Source organism: Salvelinus fontinalis, chromosome 27 (assembly GCF_029448725.1).
Source record: "Salvelinus fontinalis isolate EN_2023a chromosome 27, ASM2944872v1, whole genome shotgun sequence".
Taxonomy (NCBI): domain Eukaryota; kingdom Metazoa; phylum Chordata; class Actinopteri; order Salmoniformes; family Salmonidae; genus Salvelinus; species Salvelinus fontinalis.
Window position 1 is genome coordinate 41,227,012 of NC_074691.1, and position 20,800 is coordinate 41,247,811.

The 20,800-nt window shown below is 42.9% G+C and overlaps 1 protein-coding gene across 3 annotated transcripts in view; it reads right to left on the reverse strand.

Moving 5' to 3' along the window:
• si:ch211-278j3.3 (E3 ubiquitin-protein ligase RNF19A) overlaps positions 1 to 20,800 on the reverse strand; it is a 65,181-nt gene that overhangs the window by 32,638 nt on the left and 11,743 nt on the right. For all 3 annotated transcript variants that reach the window (XM_055885782.1, XM_055885781.1, XM_055885780.1), the window contains exons 2-3: positions 11,586 to 12,259; positions 749 to 1,230 (exon numbers count right to left, since the gene is read on the reverse strand). In XM_055885782.1, the coding sequence (XP_055741757.1) occupies positions 749 to 1,230; positions 11,586 to 11,738 (635 nt within the window). In that variant the 5' untranslated portion in view covers positions 11,739 to 12,259. The remainder of the gene's footprint in view (positions 1 to 748; positions 1,231 to 11,585; positions 12,260 to 20,800) is intronic.

Genomic DNA, 20,800 nt, shown 5'->3' on the forward strand with positions numbered 1-20,800 from the left:
TACTGGAGGCCCATTGTGTCTTGACTGTAAAATCAACATCGTCTGATGTAGAACAGCCAACTGATGGGGGTGGGGGGGCCACAAATAAAATCGGAATTTATCATGAGGGGCCACAGTGCGTACCCACATCCACACCCACACATCCAGTCAGAGCCGGCACTAGCCTTTTGAGGAACTTAAACTAAATTTAGTTTCCAATTTCCGCAAAAAAACTAAGAGCATCGAAGCGCAAGGCTCAACTTCTCTGCTGTTTTTGGTCCCGTGTTCTACCACGTTGTAACTGCGTGAAGGGAACTCAAGCACATGAGCAGATACTGTGTGGGACTTTGTGAGAAGTATTGCATCTTGCACGTCATAAATACGAAAGTCCCTTCGCTGAGAATACCTTTACTCCTGTTATGTGACTCCTGCAGTTCACTCTGTCCCTGGATAGTTCTGACTGACTCAAATATGTTATCCTGAATCTATGAACGTAATTATCAGATGGTGTACTTGTTACAATGGCTCTATCTGCAGTCAGGCGCAGGGCACCTCCTGAGCTGGTACTATTGACTCCCTGAATATGATTCTTCTGACTCTATAAACGAATCTGAATCAGTAGAATGAACTGAATGACTAAGTGTTTAAACCTGCAGTCGGGCGCAGGGCACCTCCTGAGCTGGTACTATTGACTCCCTGAATATGATTCTTCTGACTCTATAAACTAATCTGAATCAGTAGAATGAACTGAATGACTAAATGTCTCTACCTGCAGTCGGGTGCAGGACACCAGCGTGTGTCCGGGTCGGCTGCCAGAAACCGTCTCAGCTGGTACTCTTCGAATCTCTCCAGCAGCGTCAGGTCATCCAGGATGGCGCGCACATCTTGCGGCGCAAACGCCTCGGGGCACTGCGGACAGGCGATGCCCACCCTGCTCTCTGAGATTTCGATCTTCAGGTACTGTCTCAGGCAGTCATAGCAGGCCCGGTGGGAACAGGAAGAAAGGCGAGGGAACCGGCATCGTGGTTGGCTCAGGAGGCATAAAGGACACTCCTCCAAGTGGTGATCGTCCAATAGCTGGTCCTGGCTGGAAGAGGAGAGGGATAGGACACCTGTGGAAGAGCTGTTGGCTCCGCCCCCGCAGCATTCCGCCTCCACCACAGCGCCAGGGTCGTCACCCGTCACCCCTGACGATGCCACCTCGAAGTCGCCTTGCTCGATCCCGCCCTCTTCGGCTGTGATGTTCTGGTCCTGCCAAATGGACAGACAGAAAGGTTAGAAAAGTAGCATTAGTGTCCAGAGCTGCTTCGTCCCCAAAGTACTGTATGTGTTTTCACCTTTCACTTGATAAAACTCACAAAAAAATATATCAGATGTTTTCTGTACTAACAACCATCAACGAGCTGAATGTATCTCTACATCTACATGTAGCTGATGAGCTTGGAAACAATGTGCTCTAGTTCTCCAGTGGATGAACCCATACCATGAGAGAAATGAGAGAGGAACCCACACCATGAGAGAAATCAGAGAGGAACCCATACCATGAGAGAAATGAGAGAGGAACCCACACCATGAGAGAAATCAGAGAGGAACCCATACCATGAGAGAAATGAGAGAGGAACCCACACCATGAGAGAAATCAGAGAGGAACCCATACCATGAGAGAAATCAGAGAGGAACCCATACCGTGAGAGAAATCAGAGAGGAACCCATACCATGAGAGAAATCAGAGAGGAACCCATACCGTGAGGAAGGACAGGAGACCCACATTACTCTCTGTTCGTGCAACTTTTCAATTATCAGATTTACATCTAGATGTTGGTTAAAATGAATGAGTAAATATGAAACTATTTGTGAAAAGATGTAATGTGATGTTAGCCTCCTAAACTTTATATGAAAATCCATACTCTCGTTTAACTTGTCAGTGGCCAGACAGTATATCAAGATATTGTTTTGCTACATGTGCTCGTAAGCATAGGGGTGTTGTCAATAGTAATCGTATGCACATTTACCTGAATTCTACTATTAGCTTTGTGACTTTGAATCCAATCAGGAAGCCTATCGTGGCTAGTTTATCCAGTTCTATTGAGTCTTGTGTCACCATGGATACTCCTGCTGTTTTCAAATCTCGCAGAGGGATTCTACTGTTACATAGTAATATGCGAAGCCTGATGTCTGAACTGGACTTTCTGGATGTCTGGGTGCTTGACATTAGTCCAGACGTTCTGGTTTACCTCAGAGACCTGGCTGAATAATTTGATTATGGATAAGGACGTTGCCATTGCGGACTAAAACATTTTCAGATGTTTAAAAAAAAGGGGAGGGGCTATTTATGTAAGATCTTCTCTCATTCTGTCTTAGCATCACTGTTCCCAAAATGTGGGAGCTGTTGGTTATAAAAAAGTGTCCATAAACCAAAATATGCATATATTTATTGCTGTGGTCTTCCACCCCCCCAACCCCCTAAATCTAAATCTAGACTGGTTTACATATGCCTCAGATCAGATTAAAGAATATCTGTCTTGTGTTCAATTTGACTCAGTTGATAATGAAACCCACTCAGATTACTGTAAAAAAAAAAAAAAGCTAACTCCTCATTGATTGACCTTATCCTGACTAACAGTCCCCATTAGTATTTGGCTAGTGGTGTTTTTGCAAATGATATCAGCACCCAATGCCCTATAGCTTGAATTATAGATACTTAATTTAAAAACTCTGACCCTTGTATAATTGTGAAGATACTTTTTCTACTTAGCAGCATACCAGACCCTGTTTTGGCACTTACATTTTTCTCATACATTTTTTACCTCTCTGACTGATAAACATGCCCCTTTCAAGCAACTCAGAGTCAAAAAACCGAACGAATCGATGGTACTCTCCTGTACTCTCAGACCTCCTCTTGATAAGAATTCAAGCCTGGGCCAAGGCTAAAGAAACTGGCTCGTTAGCTGATTGGCAGCTATTTAGGCAATTGAGAAATAGGTGCACTGCCTTGGTTAAACTGGCCAAATCAAACTACTTCCTTAATGCTATGACATACTGTTACTGATCCCTCTAAATTATGGAAAACTGTTGATTCACTGAAGCAGGGTAATTCCTCTACTTCACTGTCTAAGCAAGTCGTTTTAGACTCCTGCCTATTTACTGAAAAAAACGTAACATTTATGATACATTTTAAAATCAGCATTTTATCCTCAGCTGGTTTCCTATTTGTAAGACATGGTGGTTATACTGGTTTTGGCCAGTGAGTTGACTGTTCTTCCCACATACAGCATCCAGATGAATATTCAGTCAACCTCACGTGATTTATTTTTCTCTTCTCTTTTTGACAGAAACGGAAGTTCCTGCTGCGTTATTACCTATCGACGCCAAGACGTCATTACATTTGGACAATTTGGACCCGTCTTTGGTTAAGTACGTAGGTGGCCCCTCATTGCTGGCAGATGATAGTGTTCTATTCCGTCGCTTCATCTGTTGTTCAAGCCTTTTCACATTTGAAGTCTGATTTTCAACCACTGCAGGTGTCACGACTTCCGCCGAAGTCGGGTCCTCTCCTTGTTCGGGCGGCGCTCGGCGTCGCCGGTCTTCTAGCCATCATCGATCCACTTTTCATTTTCCATTTGTTTTGACTTGTCTTTCCTCACACCTGGTTTCAATTCCCTCAATCACTTGTGTATTTAACCCTCTGTCCCCCCCCCCATGTCTTTGTGAGGGATTGTTTATTGTAAGTGCTTGTGCACGTGTTGATTGGTGCGCGACGGGTTTTTGTACCCATATCTTGTTATTTTTTAGGCCGTTGGTTTTGCTATGAAACTGCTCCGGCTATTACCAAGTTCTGCTCTCCTGCGTCTGACTTCCCTGCCACCGGTTACGCACCCCTTACATCAGGAGGTCACTATTGGATCTAAAGTTACTGCCAAATGCATAATAACAAAACTCACGTTTTTTGTTTTGTTTTTACAGATACAAAGCATATCTTTTGTTAATAGGAAGGAAATTGTCCAGGCCACTTTTATGTCTGTTTTAGATTATGGAGATACTACTGGTGATGGTTCTAGAACACACCATTGTGTTTTGTATTAAAAAGTGGGTTGGGCCTCTTTGTATGTAAGGAGAGAGCAGCATTCTCTTGTGTTTATCGACAAAGCACTCATGCAAAAACTTCCTATGTATCTATCATCATTAATTCAATTTAGACTGGGCCCAGATTCACAAAACACTTCTTATGCAAAAACTTAAGAAACTTATAAAAATAAAAAAATGTCTAAAGTGCAATTACTCGGGGGGCCTCCCGGGTGGCGCAGTGGTCTAGGGCACTGCATCGCAGTGCTAACTGCGCCACCAGAGTCTCTGGGTTCGCCCCCAGGCTCTGTCGCAGCCGGCCGCGACCGGGAGGTCCGTGGGGCGACGCACAATTGGGCTAGCGTCGTCCGGGTTAGGGAGGGTTTGGCCGGTAGGGATTTCCTTGTCTCATCGCGCTCCAGCGACTCCTGTGGCGGGCTGGGCGCAGTGCGCGCTAACCAAGGGGGGCCAGGTGCACGGTGTTTCCTCCGACACATTGGTGCGGCTGGCTTCCGGGTTGGAGGCGCGCTGTGTTAAAGAAGCAGTGCGGCTTGGTTGGGTTGTGCTTCGGAGGACGCATGACTTTCGACCTTCGTCTCTCCCGAGCCCGTACGGGAGTTGTAGCGATGAGACAAGATAGTAATTACTAGCGATTGGATACCACGAAAATTGGGGAGAAAAGGGGGTAAAAAAAATAAAATAAATAAAATTTAAAAAAAAGTGCAATTACTCAACAAATCTTAAGATTGAATGATTTTCCTACGAACTTCTTAAATATCTTCTTGCGAATGTTCTTAAGATGTTTGTTACTAGGCAACCGATTTAGCTAGCAATGGCAATCATGTTAGCATATTTCATACTGAGATAACTGTTCTAAAACGTGTTCTTGGGTTTAAAATAATCTATACTGAAACTTCCATATGAAGTTTGAGTGAATTAAACGTGTTCAAATGCTTTCATGAGCGTATTCTCTCACTGCCCAGAGTTTAAGACGAGGGTTTAGCTATATTGGAACTAAGAACAAATCCAATAACTTCATTTTTAATAATCTAATTTCTTCTTAACTTTCTGCTTAATTAAAACTTCTTATGGCTGCAATCCCGGTAACGGGATCGAGATGACAAAAACAAAAAAAAGTGAATAGCGCAAATAACATTTCCAATAACTTTATTGAGGAATAGCAGCTTAACTTTCCTCATAAATTTATAGTTAAGGGGGGAAAAAATGACAGTTAAGAATACATTTCTTCTTAAGTAGGTTTTGTGAATCCGGGCCCTGGTCTCAGGCTTGGATAACATTAAGAATACATTTCTTCTTAAGTAGGTTTTGTGAATCCGGGCCCTGGTCTCAGGCTTGGATAACACTGGAGGCCCCTTTGGTCTCCACAGAGTTGGGTAAAGTTGCTTCTTCTTATAAAAAATATGTAAATAAGTAATTTTTTTTTTTTTTTTAAGTTTTCAGACCCTTTGCTATAAGACTCGAAATTGAGCTCGGGTCCATCCTGTTTCCATTGATCATCCTTGAGATGTTTCTACAACTTGATTGGAGTCCACCTGTGGTAAATTCAATAGATTGGACATGATTTGAAAAGGCACAGACCTGTCTATATAAGGTCCCACAGTTGACAGTGCATGTCAGAGAAAAAAAAACAAGCCATGAGGTCGAAGGAATTGTCCGTAGAACTCAGAAACAGGATTGCGTCAAGGCACAGATCTGGGGCAGGGTACCAAAACATTTCTGCAGCATTGAAGATCGCCAAGAACACAGTGACCTCCATCCTTCTTTAATGGAAGAAGTTTGGAACCACCAAGACTCTTCCTAGAGCTGGCCGCCCAGCCAAACTAAGCAATCGGGGGAGAAGGACCTTGGTCAGGGAGGTGACCAAGAACCCAATGGTCACTCTGACAAAGCTCCAGAGTTCCTCTGTGGAGATGGGAGAACCTTCCAGAAGAACAACCATCTCTGCAGCACTCCACCAATCAGGCCTTTATGATAGAGTGGCCAGACGGAAGCCACTTCTCAGTAAAAGGCACATGACAGCCATCTTGGAGTTTGCCAAAGGCACCTAAAGGACTCTCAGAACATGAGCATTAAGATTCTCTGGTCTGATGAAACTCTTTGGCCTGAATGCCCAGCGTCACATCTGTAGGAAACCTGGCACCATCCCTACGGTGAAGCATGGTGGTGGCAACATCATGCTGTGGGAATATTTTTCAGCGGCAGGGACTGGGAGACTAGTCAGGATTGAGGGCAAGATGAACGGAGCAAAGTACAGAGAGATCATTGATGAAAACCTGTTCCAGAGCACTCAGGACCTCAGACATGTACATGTAATATTTGCATAAATTTCTATAAACCTGTTTTTACTTTGTCATTATGGGGTTGTGTGTGGAGATTGATGAGGGGGGGAAACGATTTCATCCATTTTAGAACAAGGCTGTAAGGTAACAAAATGTGGAAAAACTCAAGGGTTCTGAATACTTTCCAAATTCACTGTATTTATCATCTGTAAAAGAGACCCTAGTCTCAGTCTGACTTCCATGTCAAAAAGTTTATGCCTGTGCTTAGTTTATGCCTGTGCTTAGGTCCATTCCGTTTGTTTTTATCCTAAAAAACTCCTTAGTGGTTGCCGATGACAAGCATAACAATAACATGATGCAGCCACCACCGTACTTGAAAATATGAAGAGTGGTAATCAGTGATGTGTTGTATTGGATTTGCCCCAAAAATAACACTTGTGTTTTTGGCAGTTTTACTTAGTGCCTTATTGCAAACAGGATGCATGTTTTGGAGAAAAAAACATTATGTACAGGCTTCCTTCTTATCACTTTGTCATTTAGGTTAGTATTGTGGAGTAATTACAATGCTGTTGATCCATCCTCAGTTTTCTCCTATCACAACCATTAAACTCTGTAACTGTTTTAAAATCAACATTGACATCATGGTGAAATCCTTGAGCAGTTTCCTTCCTCTCTGGCAACTGAGTTAGGAAGGACGCCTGTATCTTTGTAGAGGTGGGTGTATTGATACACCATCCAAAGTGTAATTAATAACTTCACCATGCTCAAAGGGATATTCAATGTCTGCTTTCTTATTTATTTTTACCCATCCACCAATAGGTGCCCTACTTTGCGAAGCACTGAAAAACCTTGTGGTTGAATCTGTGCTTGAAATGTACTACTAGACAGATAATTGTATGTGTGGGGTACAGGTTAGCCGGGGTAATTTGTACATGTAGGTGGGGGTAAAGTGACTACGCATAGACAACAAACAGCGAGTAGCAGCAGTGTAAAAACAAAGGGGCGGGGGGTGTCAATGTAAATAGTCTGGGTGGCCATTTGATTTATTGTTCAGCAGTCTTATGGCTTGGGGGTAAGAAGCTGTTAAGGAGCATTTTGGACCTAGGCTTGGCGCTCCGGTACTGCTTGCCGTGCGGTAGCAGAAAAAACAGTCTATGACTTAGGTGACTGGAGTCTTTGACAATTTTTGGGGCCTTCCTCTGACACTGCCTAGTATATAGGTCCTGGGTGGCAGGAAGCTTTTCAGTCTGCACCTCAGGGGTTTGTGGTATATGGTCAATATACCACGGCTAAGGGCTGTGTCCAGGCACTCCGCATTGCGTCGTGCTAAAGAGCAGCTCTTAGCCGTGGTATATTGGCCATTTACCACACCCTCTCGGGCCTTATTGCTTTAATATATATGAGTACTTCATAGTTCATAATATATGGGGATATATGTGCACAAGAAAAAAGGCACACAACACAAACGATTAAGACTCAAATGTATCGTTTCTCTTTGTGACCTCAGGAAGTCACTGGAAGGTCACATCTGAAAAACGAAATATGTCCTCTCATGGCTGCACCCTTGCCCTGTCATGTGAAATCCATAGATTAGGACCTAATTAATGTATTTCAATTGACTGATTTCCTTATATGAAATGTAACTCAGTAAAATCTTTTAAATTGTTGCATTTATATTTTTTGTTCAGTATAAATGATATCAAAACACAAAAAAATGACTCAGAGCTTTAATATCCAAAACAATTCTTACCGAGGGCAGCCTCGGTAAGTTAAAGGATATTAGCTAACTCTGTAAAAACTCTTGCTTGCAGGCAGTTGAAGAAAATATCTTCTTTCTCGGTCACCCGCCAGGTGAAAAAACATGATTATATAAATCGATATAAAATGCAATTAACCCCGAGAAAGATTTTTTGTTGGAGCTGACAGCTGCTCTTCCCCTTCACCTGAAGAACATTTTAAAACTGCAACAGCTGCTCTGTCAGTTGGAGGCGGGGCTGGGGGCAGGACTCGGGAACATTTCAAATTGTGATTGACAGCTCGGTAGAAATATGTTCTAGGTTAATGTGTCTTTTTTAAAATAAATATAGCTCTTCCTACTTTGTTTCATATGTACCAGTCAACCTCAATAGCTGCATAATACATGTTCAACTTTTGCATACAAACCCCACTTTGAAAACCTAATGCCAAGATACCCACAGGTCAATAGACTCAACATTACAACGCGGCACGATACGTGTGGCTAACAAAAAGATTTCATTAACATAAACAAAAAAATCTATGAGATGATCAAGTTATAACTTTCATAAATATATTCTCGACATATATGTAAATATGTTTTTAATTCCACCTCATATATGTAAATATATTATAATAGATTAGCTTTCCATACGGTGAGGGACTGTTCATCAAGAGAGAGACAGAGAGCGAGAGGTAAAGAGAGAAAGGGGGAAATAGAAGAGAGTGTGTGTCTGCGTGTGCGCGCATTGTGTGTAGATGGCGGGTAGAGCTCTGATGTGAGCTACTCTGTTTCTTGGCAACAGAATGCACAGGTTGATGTTTATTGGGATGAGTCTTGTCCTTGAGGCAGCACTGAGCGATTTCCTCTAGATGGCCAGCTACAGTGGGGCAAAAAAGTATTTGGTCAGCCACCAATTGTGCAAGTTCTCCCACTTAAAAAGATGAGAGAGGCCTGTAATGTTCATCATAGGTACACTTCAACTATGACAGACAAAATGAGGGAGAAAAAAATCCAGAAAATCACATTGTAGGATTTTTTATTAATTATTTTTTTTATTTTACCCCCTTTTCTCCCCAATTTTCGTGGTATCCAATCGCTAGTAATTACTATCTTGTCTCATCGCTACAACTCCCGTACGGGCTCGGGAGAGACGAAGGTCGAAAGCCATGCGTCCTCCGAAGCACAACCCAACCAAGCCGCACTGCTTCTTTAACACAGCGCGCCTCCAACCCGGAAGCCAGCCGCACCAATGTGTCGGAGGAAACACCGTGCACCTGGCTCCCTCGGTTAGCGCGCACTGCGCCCGGCCCGCCACAGGAGTCGCTGGTGCGCGATGATACAAGGATATCCCTACCGGCCAAACCCTCCCTAACCCGGACGACGCTAGGCCAATTGTGCGTCGCCCCACGGACCTCCCGGTCGCGGCCGGCTGCGACAGAGCCTGGGCGCGAACCCAGAGACTCTGGTGGCACAGCTAGCGCTGCGATGCAGTGGCCTAGACCACTGCGCCACCCGGAAGGCCCTCATTGTAGGATTTTTAATTTATTTATTTGCAAATTATGGTGGAAAATAAGTATTTGGTCACCTACAAACAAGCAAGATTTCTGGCTCTCACAGACCTGTAACTTCTTCTTTAAGAGGCTCCTCTGTCCTCCACTTGTTACCTGTATTAATGGCACCTGTTTGAACTTGTTATCAGTATAAAAGACACCTGTCCACAACCTCAAACAGTCACACTCCAAACTCCACTATGGCCAAGACCAAAGAGCTGTCAAAGGACACCAGAAACCAAATTGTAGACCTGCACCAGGCTGGGAAGACTGAATCTGCAATAGGTAAACAGCTTGGTTTGAAGAAATCGACTGTGGGAGCAATTATTAGGAAATGGAAGACATACAAGACCACTGATAATCTCCCTCGATCTGGGGCTCCACGCAAGATCTCACCCCGTGGGGTCAAAATGATCACAAGAACGGTGAGCAAAAATCCCAGAACCACACGGGGGGACCTAGTGAATGACCTGCAGAGAGCTGGGACCAAAGTAACAAAGCCTACCATCAGTAACACACTACGCCGCCAGGGACTCAAATCCTGCAGTGCCAGACGTGTCCCCCTGCTTAAGCCAGTACATGTCCAGGCCCGTCTGAAGTTTGCTAGAGAGCATTTGGATGATCCAGAAGAAGATTGGGAGAATGTCATATGGTCAGATGAAACCAAAATATAACTTTTTGGTAAAAACTCAACTCGTCGTGTTTGGAGGACAAAGAATGATGAGTTGCATCCAAAGAACACCATACCTACTGTGAAGCACGGGGGTGGAAACATCATGCTTTGGGGCTGTTTTTCTGCAAAGGGACAAGGACGACTGATCCGTGTAAAGGAAAGAATGAATGGGGCCATGTATCGTGAGATTTTGAGTGAAAACCTCCTTCCATCAGCAAGGGCATTGAAGATGAAACGTGGCTGGGTCTTTCAGCATGACAATGATCCCAAACACACCGCCCGGGCAACGAAGGAGTGGCTTCGTAAGAAGCATTTCAAGGTCCTGGAGTGGCCTAGCCAGTCTCCAGATCTCAACCCCATAGAAAATCTTTGGAGGGAGTTGAAAGTCCGTCACTGCTCTAGAAGAGATCTACATGGAGGAATGGGCCAAAATACCAGCAACAGTGTGTGAAAACCTTGTGAAGACTTACAGAAAACGTTTGACTTCTGTCATTGCCAACAAAGGGTATATAACAAAGTATTGAGATAAACTTTTGTTATTGACCAAATACTTATTTTCCACCATCATTTGCAAATAAATTCATTAAAAATCCTACAATGTGATATTCTGGATTTTTTTTTTCTCATTTTGTCTGTCATAGTTGAAGTGTACCTATGATGAAAATTACAGGCCTCTCTCATCTTTTTAAGTGGGAGAACTTGCACAATTGGTGGCTGACTAAATACTTTTTTGCCCCACTGTACAAAGTCAAAATTGGCTGTATTGTAAAAATGCATGAAATCTTCGCTTTTCGGTCTTCATTTAAGGTTAGGGATAGCAGTGCGGTTAAGGTTAGGGTTAAGGTTAGGTTTAAAAAATACGATTTTGTGACTTTGTAGCTGCGCTAGCTAGTGACCACTCTGCACAGATGCCTCCAAAACAAGGTTCATGACGAGAAACACTAACCTGCACAGAACGCAGGAGACACTTTGACAACTGGCTAATTGATCAAACACTGCAGGGCCGCAGGGGGGTTAGGAGGCGACGAGAAAACAAGCACACAGAGGCTGTCTTTTCCCCATAGGGCTCTGGTCAAAAGTAGTGCACTATAAAGGGAATAGGGTGCCTTTTCCCCATAGGACTCTGGTCAAAAGTAGTGCACTATAAAGGGAATAGGGTGCCTTTTCCCCATATGACTCTGGTCAAAAGTAGTGCACTATAAAGGAAATAGGGTGCCTTTTCCCCATAGGACTCTGGTCAAAAGTAGTGCACTATAAAGGGAATAAGACGCTGTCTTTCTCACCTGGTCTGCATGTTCGCTGGGTGTGAGAGTGATGGAGACCTCCTCCTTGTTATGGGCCCCAACAGGCCTCTCAAGCCTGGGGTCGGATTTAGGCTTCCGGCTGAAGAAGGAGAGGAAGCTGAGGGGATGAGTCTGCTGCTTGGGCCTCTTCATGATCTGGAGATTGGGAAGGAGCGAGCAGGCAGGCAGGCAGGCTAACCAGCATCAGCAGATCAACCGGACACAGACCGAACGGGTGTGTGTGTGTGTGTGTGTGTGTGTGTGTGTGTGTGTGTGTGTGTGTGTGTGTGTGTGTGTGTGTGTGTGTGTGTGTGTGTGTGTGTGTGTTAGAGCCCCTTCACGGCTCAAAGTCTAGGAGAGGTAGAGCCGCTGCAGTGAACGATGTCGGCGATGTCGGAAAAGAGAGAGAGAGAGAGAAAGCGAGAGAGAGAGAGAGAGAGAGAGAGAGAGAGAGAGAGAGAGAGAGAGAGAAACAGAGAGAAATTTTTGTCCGGAGGTGAAGAGGAGGTGATCCCTGTCAAGAGTACAGATCTCAATATCTTCTTCTTTACTTATTCCTCTCCTCTTTCCACCTCTTCCTCCTCTTCCTCTGTTGCTCCCTCGTTCTCAGTTAGGCTGGAACAGAGTGGCATTCATCCTTCTCTATACCACGGGGAACGAGCGGCCCCCTCGCCCTGCGGAAAGAAAAGAGATTAGCTACAATATTAACAAACTAACGCTCGCTCACAGGTAACGTCTTAAATGGTCACCTATTCTTTACACATTGGAGGGCTCTGATCAAAAGCGGTGCACTATTTAGGGAACGGGGTGCCATTTGGGATGCAGACAACAGAGGAGAATACAAGGCCACGCTTCACAGGATACAGAATGTTGTTCAGCGATCAGTGGGAAAATGGCACCCCTTAACCATAGGGCTCTGGTCTAAAGTAATGCACTATATAGAGAATAGGGCTCTGGTCAACAGTAGTGCACTATATAGAGAATAGGGCTCTGGTCTAAAGTAGTACACTATATAGGGAATAGGGCCCTGGACTAAAGTAGTGCACTATATAGGGAATAGGGCTCTGGTCAAAAGTAGTGCACTATATCGAGAATAGGGCTCTGGTCTAAAGTAGTGCACTATATAGAGAATAGGGCTCTGGTCAACAGTAATGCACTATATAGAGAATAGGGCTCTGGTCAACAGTAGTGCACTATATCGAGAATAGGGCTCTGGTCTAAAGTAGTGCACTATATAGAGAATAGGGCTCTGGTCAACAGTAGTGCACTATATAGAGAATAGGGCTCTGGTCTAAAGTAGTACACTATATAGGGAATAGGGCCCTGGACTAAAGTAGTGCACTATATAGGGAATAGGGCTCTGGTCAAAAGTAGTGCACTATATCGAGAATAGGGCTCTGGTCTAAAGTAGTGCACTATATAGGGAATAGGGCTCTGGTCAAAAGTAGTGCACTATATCGAGAATAGGGCTCTGGTCTAAAGTAGTGCACTATATAGAGAATAGGGCTCTGGTCAACAGTAATGCACTATATAGAGAATAGGGCTCTGGTCAACAGTAGTGCACTATATAGGGAATAGGGCTCTGGTCAAAAGTAGTGTTCTATATAGGGAATAGGGCCCTGGTCTAAAGTAGTGCACTATATAGGGAATAGGGCCCTGGTCTATAGTAGTGCACTATATAGGGAATAGGGCTCTGGTCAACAGTAGTGCACTATATCGAGAATAGGGCTCTGGTCTAAAGTAGTGCACTATATAGGGAATAGGGCTCTGGTCTAAAGTAGTGCACTATATAGAGAATAGGGCTCTGGTCAACAGTAGTGCACTATATCGAGAATAGGGCTCTGGTCTAAAGTAGTGCACTATATAGAGAATAGGGCTCTGGTCAACAGTAGTGCACTATATAGAGAATAGGGCTCTGGTCTAAAGTAGTACACTATATAGGGAATAGGGCCCTGGACTAAAGTAGTGCACTATATAGGGAATAGGGCTCTGGTCAAAAGTAGTGCACTATATCGAGAATAGGGCTCTGGTCTAAAGTAGTGCACTATATAGGGAATAGGGCTCTGGTCAAAAGTAGTGCACTATATCGAGAATAGGGCTCTGGTCTAAAGTAGTGCACTATATAGAGAATAGGGCTCTGGTCAACAGTAATGCACTATATAGAGAATAGGGCTCTGGTCAACAGTAGTGCACTATATAGGGAATAGGGCTCTGGTCAAAAGTAGTGTTCTATATAGGGAATAGGGCCCTGGTCTAAAGTAGTGCACTATATAGGGAATAGGGCCCTGGTCTATAGTAGTGCACTATATAGGGAATAGGGCTCTGGTCAACAGTAGTGCACTATATCGAGAATAGGGCTCTGGTCTAAAGTAGTGCACTATATAGGGAATAGGGCTCTGGTCTAAAGTAGTGCACTATATAGGGAATAGGGCTCTGGTCTAAAGTAGTGTACTATATAGGGAATAGGGCTCTGGTCTAAAGTAGTGCACTATATAGGGAATAGGGCTCTGGTCTAAAGTAGTGTACTATATAGGGAATAGGGCTCTGGTCTAAAGTAGTGCACTATATAGGGAATAGTGCTCTGGTCTAAAGTAGTGCACTATATAGAGAATAGGGCTCTGGTCTAAACTAATGCACTATTAGGGAATAGGGTCCTGGTCTAAAGTAGTGCACTATATAGGGAATAGGGCTCTGGTCTAAAGTAGTGCACTATATATCGAATAGGGCTCTGGTCTAAAGTAGTACACTATATAGAGAATAGGGCCCTGGTCTAAAGTAGTGTACTATATAGAGAAGGATATAAACTCCCCCAATCACAGACCTCTGTTATAATGCTACCAGGATATAAACTCCCCCAATCACAGACCTCTGTTATAATGCTACCAGGATATAAACTCAGGATATAAACTCCCCCAATCACAGACCTCTGTTATAATGCTACCAGGATATAAACTCAGGATATAAACTCCCCCAATCACAGACCTCTGTCATAATGCTACCAGGATATAAACTCCCCCAATCACAGACCTCTGTTATAATGCTACCAGGATATAAACTCCCCAATCACAGACCGCTGTTATAATGCTACCAGGATATAAACTCCCCAATCACAGACCGCTGTTATAATGCTACCAGGTCTTTATGAACCATAAGTTCTGACTAGCGTTGACGCGCGCGCGAGCAGTGTGGGTGCAATAATTGAATAACATGGATTTCTAAATTTATTTTGCGATCCGGTCTGGTCAGCATGTTACTCTAGGATCTGAATAAGTGTAGCCTAAATCCGAAACAGCAACGAGACATTTGCATGCAAGATTATAGAGTGTCAATTCACGTACACTGCGTAGCGTATGACAATTTAATGAGTATCCAAAATAAAACTGTTGTATTTGTTATGTTCACTATTTGTGAATTATTGTTGTGTGTTTCTTTTGACTCACCTTATATGTCCTACGGAAGCCACCATACCTACCTGCTGTTATGTTGGCTCATGAACGCGAGGAGAGTTGTAGCTAATACAACCTAGCAGTTTATAAAGAATTTAGCTCGTCTCGTTCCTTCAACACAACAGTACAGAGTTCCTGGAGTTTCCCAGACGTAGCCTCTCTAGGCTATATGCCTGTGCTCGAAATAACAAAGCTAGGCATAACGTTATTGTTTTTAAATATCTATTATTGGCACTGGTAGCTAAACGTATCAACACTAATTCCGCGCAAACGCAAGAGAAAAATAAGACTTGCTTTCTAATTTGACCAGTGCCAATAATATATATTTAAAAACAATAACGTTATGCCTAGCTTTGTTATTTCGAGCACAGGTGACTGTTTTTTCTCATTCACTGCCCGGTGCATTCTAATTCCAGCGTGTAGACGCGTTAAAAAAAATTACACTTTGTTTGATTTTGGGCTTTACTCTCTCACCACATGGTCACATTTCTGGGCCTATCATCTCCTCACTGGAAGATTCACTGCTTTGGCTCAACAACACAATACTATAAATGTACACAAACACTTTGGACCCGAACAAATTGTTTTTCCATTTCTTTAGGATTTAATTAAAGTAGCCTACCTGGGAGCTAGTAACTCCGGCTAGTCACAGGTACTCAATGGCTTCAGAGAAAACACATTTTCCTATATTTGTTTACTGTTTTATACTTCTGTTTGATATTTTCAACATTAAATCAAATTGTCAATGTCACGTGATCCATGACCTTGTTGTGTCACTCCACTTACTGGTAGCCTTCCCTTGGCCATCTGATCTGCCCTTCCCTGAATGTCTTTCAGCATCCTGTTCTCTATATAGTGCAGGGTCCATTGGGCTCTTGTCAAAAGTCATTTCTAAATGGATTAGGGTGATATTTGGAACGCATCCTGTGTTTCTGTCCGCAAAACCCTCAGTGCATCGTTAGGGCACTGTTATCTCCAATCAGATCATCCGCCCATCAAAACAAATCAAACACACACAAGCTCTCTCTCTATCTCTGTCTCTGTCTCTCTCTCTCTCTCTCTCGCTCTCTCTCTCTGTCTCTGTCTCTCTCTCTACACAATAACGGAAATGGCGGAAAGCTTTTGGTTGGGAAGATGTTGTTCGTCTGCTAATGTCTCCCCTACGTTTGACGGTCCGGTTTATTTTCCGCCTTTAAATGGGATGGAGGGAGGGATGAGATATGGATGGATGAGAGATGGAGGGATGAGGGAGTGGAGGGATGAGAGATAGAGGGATGAGGGAGTGGAGGAAGCAGAGCGTGAGTCGAGGGGGGGGGGGGGGTCCTTCCACTGAGGGCTCCAGGGAGAAACAGTAGAGAGAGAGAGGGGATGGAGTTAAAGGGTGGGGAGGGTGGGGGGGGGGGGGGGCGGAGATAAAGAGAGGGGGGAGAGAGCGAGAGAAGAGTAAACACACATCTTCAGTTTACAGCCTCATGCTCCTCTGTTTTCTGAGAAGAGGGAGGAAATATACTGTCCAATCATCCTCACAGGACAAATTAGAACACAGAGTATCGCCTCAAACATCTGACCTCATATTAGTACAGAAGATTCCCCTTTCTATCTTGTTGTTTTATTTCCCCTTTTTATTTTCAGGAAATTACAGCAGATTCCTCCTTGTTTTGAACCATTACTTAAAGTGTTTATCTGGCTTTCATAAAACACCTCACAGGATTACAGGGAATCATGGGTAAAATAATCTCTCTTGAAAAGTTAGTTATTCAATAAGTCTGTTTGACCCGAACAAACAGAGCAACAGTACAGACTACCCCGAATAGGATAAAACACACACACACACACGCACACGCACACACGCACACACACACACACACACACACACACACACACACACACACACACACACACACGAGCCAACATGATTTATATGGTTGGTCCTGTTGTGTCAGATGGAGACTGGACAAAATTCTGAACATACTGACCCAAATATTCTGCTGGTTTACTTCCTGATAAATTACAACTGAGTTAATAAATCCCTAAAGAAACAAAGAAGTTATTGTTGGGTTATTACTGTGTAATTACCGTAGAATTTACCGTATTATTATTTATTTATTTATTACAGTGGATAAATGTGAAGCACTTTTCTCTGTTAAGAGAAAATATAGTGTTGTTTGAGGGGTGAGGGTCATAATGTCCTGAGGAAACCAAAATTGAAATGTAATTCCCGGCAAATATTTTTAGTGTAGCTGGGGGCATAACAGAGCCAGGATGAAGGGACACTCCTATGTAATGCTAGGTAGGGGAAACACTGTATTGTCAGTCATCTTACTATTGATCTCCCACTGATAAAGGCGGCCATTGTGAATGCTGTCTATTACAGGACCTTCAGAAAGTATTCACACTCCTGGACTTATTCCACATTTTGTTGTGTTACAGCCTAAATTCAAAATGGATTCAATTGATCCCTCCCCCCCTCTTACCCATCTACACACAATACCCCATAATGACAAAGTGAAAGCATGTTTGGGGAAATTTTTGAAAAATGTATTGAAAATGAAATACCGGGTGGAGCAGTGGTCTAGGGCACTGCATCGCAGTGCTAGCTGCGCCACCAGAGTCTCTGGGTTCGCGCCCAGGCTCTGTCGCAGCCGGCCGCAACCGGGAGGTCCGTGGGGCGACGCACAATTGGCATAGCGTCGTCCGGGTTAGGGAGGGTTTGGCCAGTAGGGATATCCTTGTCTCAGTATGTAAAATGTAATAAAATGTATGCACTCTACTGTAAGTCGCTCTGGATAAGAGCGTCTGCTAAATGACTAAAATGTAAAATGTAAATGTAAATACAGAAATCTCATTTAAATAAGTATTCACACTCCTGAGTCAATACATGTTAGAATCACCTTTGGCAGTGATAACAGCTGTGAGTCTTTCTGGGCAAGTCTCTGAAGAGCGTTGCACACCTGGATTGTAAAATATTTGCACACTATTCTTTTCAAAATTCTTCAAGCTCTGTCAAGTTGGTTGTTGATCATCGTTAGACAGCCATTTTCAAGTCTTGCCATATATTTTCATGATTATTTAAGTTAAATCTGTAACTCAGCCACTCCGGAACATTCACTGTCTTCTTGGTAAGCAACTCCAGGGTTATTGTCCTGCTGTAAGGTGAATTTATGTCTCTGTGTCTGTTGGAAAGCAAACTGAACCAGGTTTTCCTCTAGGATTGTTCCTGTTCTTAGCTCCATTCTGGTTATTTTTTTGACCTGAAAACTCATCAGTCCTTAATGATTACAAGCATACCCATACCATGATGCAGTCACCACTATGCTTGAAAACATGGAGAGTGGTACTCAGTAATGTGTTATATTTGATTTGCCCCAAACATAATGCTTTGCATTCAGGACAAAAAGTGATTTGCCACATTTTTTGGCAGGATTACCTAATGCCTTTTTAACAAACAGGATGCAGGTATTTTTTTTTTTTTCAATTCTGTACAGGTTTCCTTCCTTTCACTCTGTCAATTAGGTTATTATTGTGGAGTAACTACAATGTTGTTGATCCATCCTCAGTTTTCTGCTATCACAGCCATTCAACTCTGTAATTGTGTTAAAGTCACCATTGGCCTCATGGTGAAATCCCTGAGCGGTTTCCTTCCTCTCCGGCAACTGAGTTAGGAAGGACACCTGTACCTTTGTAGTGACTGGGTGTATTGATACACCATCCAAAGTGTAATTAATAACTTCACCATGCTCAAAGGGATATTCAATGTCTGCTTTTTACAATTTGTACCCATCTACCAATAGGTGCCCTTCTTTGTGAGGCATTGGAAAATATCCCTGGTCTTTGTGGTTGAATCTGTGTTTGAAATTCACTGCTCGACTGAGGGACCTTACAGATAATTATATGTGTGGGGTACAGAGATGAGGTAGTCATTAAAAAATGTAGGCATGCCATAACAAAGAGGTTGAATACTTATTGACTCAAAACATTTTAAGCTTTTCATTTTTTATTAATTTGTAAACATTTCTAAAAACAGGATTCCACTAATGAAATTATGGGGGTAATAGTGTGTAGACCAGTGATAAAAATAAATAAAATAAATCTCAATTTAATCCATTTTAAATTCAGACTGTAACACAACTAAATGTGGAATAAGTCCAGGGGTATGAAAACATTCTGAAGGCGCCGTATGTGTCAGAGGGAAACCAAAAGACAACATCTAGACCTCGTTTACTGTACTGGGAGCTAGCCAGTAACCATGGAGATTACAGAGGAACAGGTATGGGATGGGAGGTGTGTTATAGCACCAGGTCTTACGATACATTGAGAAATCTAATGGTGTGTTATAGCACCAGGTCTTACGATACATTGAGATACCTAATGGTGTGTTAAAGCACCAGGTCTTACGATACATTGAGAAACCTAATGGTGTGTTAAAGCACCAGGTCTTACGATACATTGAGAAACCTAATGGTGTGTTAAAGCACCAGGTCTTACGATACATTGAGAAATCTAATGGTGTGTTAAAGCACCAGGTCTTACGATACATTGAGAAATCTAATGGTGTGTTAAAGCACCAGGTCTTACGATACATTGAGTAATCTAATGGTGTGTTAAAGCACCAGGTCTTACGATACATTGAGAAACCTAATGGTGTGTTAAAGCACCAGGTCTTACGATACATTGAGAAACCTAATGGTGTGTTAAAGCACCAGGTCTTACGATAAATTGAGAAACCTAATGGTGTGTTAAAGCACCAGGTCTTACGATACATTGAGAAACCTAATGGTGTGTTAAAGCACCAGGTCTTACGATACATTGAGAAACCTAATGGTGTGTTAAAGCACCAGGTCTTACGATACATTGAGAAACCTAATGGTGTGTTAAAGCACCAGGTCTTACGATACATTGAGAAATCTAATGGTGTGTTATAGCTGTTCAGGTATTACAATACATTGAGAAATCTAATGGTGTGTTATAGCTGTTCAGGTATTACGATACATTGAGAAATCTAATGGTGTGTTATAGCTGTTCAGGTATTACGATACATTGAGAAATCTAATGGTGTGTTATAGCTGTCAGGTATTACGATACATTGAGTAATCTAATAGTGTGTTAAAGCACCAGGTCTTACGATACATTGAGAAACCTAATGGTGTGTTATAGCTGTTCAGGTATTACAATACATTGAGTAATCTAATAGTGTGTTATAGCACCAGGTAGTATGATACATTGAGTAATCTAATAGTGTGTTATAGCACCAGGTAGTATGATACATTGAGTAATCTAACAGCTGTTTTGTGTGTACTATTCTTCTTGACAGAAAAACAATGTTTTTCTGTGAATTATGGTTGCAGTACTGGGGAGGGAGGTTATAGCAGACTCTGTATGTATGTTACGCTGCCCGTCCCGTCTGTGTACAATTCTGCCAGCCGGTATTCCACTCAGCTTGCTCAAACTGGGTCATGCCAGTTTCCCAGCAGCACATTGCCATGTCCCATCATGTATGGTCATATGTGGGATCAATTCCTTTTCATGAATTGTGGTGTACTAAAAATTGTGTATGATTTTGGAAACCATGTTTTTTTTGTCCTGGTGATTCGTAAATAACCTGGTGTCGTAGGAAGAGAGGAAGTTAGTGGGCATATTTACCATACTTACATGGTTAGTCAGTCCTTCCTGTCTGTTGATACTCTCTCTCTCTGTCTTCTCGCTCCAAAATCATCTCAAATTAATACAGTAAACTATGGATGGGTTGCACCAACATGGATTAACTCTTAA